At 45.0% G+C, this 3,388-nt stretch overlaps 1 protein-coding gene across 1 annotated transcript in view; it reads left to right on the forward strand.

Annotated features, from left to right (window-relative positions):
• Window positions 1-3,388, forward strand: part of zcchc14 (zinc finger, CCHC domain containing 14) — a 24,297-nt gene that overhangs the window by 10,435 nt on the left and 10,474 nt on the right. Inside the window, exon 4 of the mRNA XM_025056295.1 lies at window positions 886-1,216. Coding sequence (XP_024912063.1) covers window positions 886-1,216 — 331 coding nt within the window. The remainder of the gene's footprint in view (window positions 1-885; window positions 1,217-3,388) is intronic.

The following is a 3,388-nucleotide window of genomic DNA, read 5'->3' on the forward strand; positions in this document are numbered from 1 at the left end:
ATGTACAGATGACAACTAATAAAAACAGGAGTAAAAAAAAAAACCTGGTACGGACAAAGATCCAGTGAACGAGGACGAGGACCAGTCAGAGCTGAGTTTTTAAGTCAACAGTGAAACTTGTGACGAGTGAAAACCTCTCCTTGAGGATGTCTCTATAAATACTGCTGCTCTTTCAGGCCATGCCTTTGGTTAAGTACTGGTTCGCTTCCCGCTGCCAGATCCTTCTCCTCTCTTTGTTTTAGCTCCGTGCCAGTCATGGAAACAGCCTCAGCCAGTTTGTAAATGTTTTTTTTCACGCAGCAGTGGCAGAAAACTTACAACAGTTGCAGTGGGAAGAATGACTGAAGAAGAGGATGATTGTTGTATGAAAAGACTGCACAGAAGTCACTGTCACTGAAGCATTCGCTCGCTGAATAAAGTCCTTGTTTTGAGGAGGTGAAGGATCGTTGGTTCAAATCCCAGCTCTAGTGGTGACTGTCGTGCTTTAATCAAGCACAAAAACTCCCCTGCTCTTCAGATGGACTAAAAAAGTGCAGCCCACTGCCCCCATGTGCCGGGGTTAATCACTGCATTGTTGCACTGATGGGTTAAATGCTCTGTGTCAATATGTATTTTCCTTTAAATACATGATAAATACACTTTTTATACGTTGAACTCTGATCCTCAGGTGATGTTTCATCTCTGACACTACTGTATTTTCCAGACTAGAAGTCGCTCCGGAATATAAGCGACATCAGCCAGCTAGATTGCCCTCTAGTGGCTGTCATTATTAAAATAACAAACATGACAAATTATATATTTTAATATATAAACCCAGCCAAAGGATGAAAAATAGTGCGACTTATAGTCCGGAAAAATACGGTAATCATAAACGTCTCTGTCTGAATTGCACCACCTTGTGGTCACCAAACCTGCCTCACCTCATGCCTCACCTCTGACCTCCAGAGCCAGATGAGAGAATGCAGCACAACATCTGGATCGGGGCCCGGCACGGTACGAGGAGACCAGGAGACAGTTGGACCTGAGCCCACCCCTCCCCTCCCTGAACTCCCAGCTCCTGCGCCTCCACCGCCGCTACTACCACCACCACCACCACCACCACCTCCTCCTCCTCCTCTTCCTCCTCCACCTCACCTGCCTATGTCTCTGTCTGTTGGAAAAGGCTTGGAGGCGGCTGCAACACCACCAAAGAACCACCAGGGGAAAGCAGTTAAAGGTGAGCGTTTGTGAAGTTTTTGTTTTTCCTCCAGGAAATTTTCCGACTTCATTTTGTATTTTGCAGTTATATTATGTATGTGGCCATAACGTTGCACACCTTAACTTACATCTGGACCAGAAAAGTGGATGTGACCCACATTTACAAGGCAGGGTGGAACGTTTTTGACGTCATCAAAAATTGCCTACATTTAGGACATTTCTGTTTTTGGACTTAAAGCTGTGAGTTGATTCTCCCACTTCTACACTTTAGCTCCGCACGTCTGCAAAGATGTGTGTGTGTGTGTGTGTGTGTGTGTGTGTTTAGCGCTACTCCTAATAAAGCCCAGTTAAACAAGACGTGGCCTGTTGGCACATCTGAGGGCTGCAGCTGAAGGAATGCTGCCCTCAGGTTTAGGTGTGTCTGTGTGTGTGTGTCGGCAGCGATCGTCATCACTGTCATCACGTCTTTTGGTTTTTGGAGGTCAAACATCTTGGGTTGACACTTTCAGGGTGAAGTGAAACGAGCCACAGGTTCCAGCTGGGACTGAAACAATGTGACGAGACAACGTTCTCGATTTTCAGGTGGTTTTACAGACGTCACCTCAGCTGGGTGGAAATTTAAATTTGTCCCGGGGCGAGACATCGATCCCTGACAGCTGTGTCCTGAGCTGGGACGTCCTACAAACTTAGTTCTGAGCAATTTTTTTTTTCGCATTAGGAAGTCAACGTTAATGTGTGATAAGTATGGAGGCCGGTGATTCCTGCAGTACTTTCCTAGTACTCTAGTTGATGGAACTGTTGATGGAACTGTTGATGGAACTGTTGATGGTCAGTTGATGGTCAGTTGATGGTCAGTTGATGGTCAGTTGATGGAACTGTTGATGGTCAGTTGATGGAACTGTTGATGGAACATTTGATGGTCAGTTGATGGTCAGTTGATGGAACTGTTGATGGAACTGTTGATGGAACTGTTGATGGTCAGTTGATGGTCAGTTGATGGTCAGTTGATGGAACTGTTGATGGTCAGTTGATGGAACTGTTGATGGTCAGTTGATGGTCAGTTGATGGAACTGTTGATGGAACTGTTGATGGAACTGTTGATGGAACTGTTGATGGTCAGTTGATGGTCAGTTGATGGTCAGTTGATGGAACTGTTGATGGTCAGTTGATGGAACTGTTGATGGTCAGTTGATGGTCAGTTGATGGTCAGTTGATGGTCAGTTGTAACAAGAATTTCTTTTTACTGTTTACTTGAACAGTCATGGCCTTTGGTTTGAAGCTCCAGAAGAGATTTTTGGGTGAAAAAAAAAAGAAGAACAAAAAAAAAACATATGGAATCAAGACATTAAAACATAACGTTATAGTGTGTCGAATCAGTAACAGGAGGAACAAAGTTGGTGTGTTTTAGTGTGTGTGTGTGTGTGTGTGTGTGTGTGTGTTTTGTCTATATCGTGGGCACCAACCTCTGCAGGTCACTCTGTTATTGTCTGTAACACAACGCTCAGCTGCTTCATGGTTGCACTGCGTAGCTGTCATTACCTACAGTAGCCACACACACACACACACACCCCCACACACACACACCCACACACCCACACACACACACACACACACACGGACCGGTCTCTGCGACTGGAGTGCATTTGTAATGAAATATGAGGCGGTTAACCTGAAACTTTGTTCATGTCACACACACACACACACACAAACACACACACACACACACTGCTGCCGGGCTTTTTAAAGTATGCTAGCGTGTGTGTGTGTGTGTGTGTGTGTGTGTGTGTGTGCAGCCCAGATTAGTGTAAATGGCAGATAGGATTTTCACAGCTGCTGCCAAGTGGTCACCTCTGCTCATGTGTGTATTTATGTTCCTATAGGTGTGTGTGTGTGTGTGTGTGTGTGTGTGTTTAAATCAAGTTTGTCCTTTTACCTACACTGTCCCATAGTCAATGTCCTTAAAACTCAGGAAACCAAACCCTCCAGAGACCGTGATCAGGTTCAGATTGTCATCGTTGTCGTTGTCGTTGTTGTTGTCATTGTTGTCGTTGTTGTTGTCGTTGTTGTCGTCGTTGTTGTTGTTGTTGTCGTCATTGTCGTTGTTGTTGTTGTCGTCGTTGTTGTTGTCGTCGTTGTCGTTGTTGTTGTTGTTGTCGTCGTTGTTGTTGTCGTTGTTGTTGTTGTTGTTGTT

This window comes from Cynoglossus semilaevis, chromosome 6, assembly GCF_000523025.1.
Source record: "Cynoglossus semilaevis isolate Cse_v1.0 chromosome 6, Cse_v1.0, whole genome shotgun sequence".
NCBI classification, from domain to species: Eukaryota; Metazoa; Chordata; class Actinopteri; order Pleuronectiformes; family Cynoglossidae; genus Cynoglossus; species Cynoglossus semilaevis.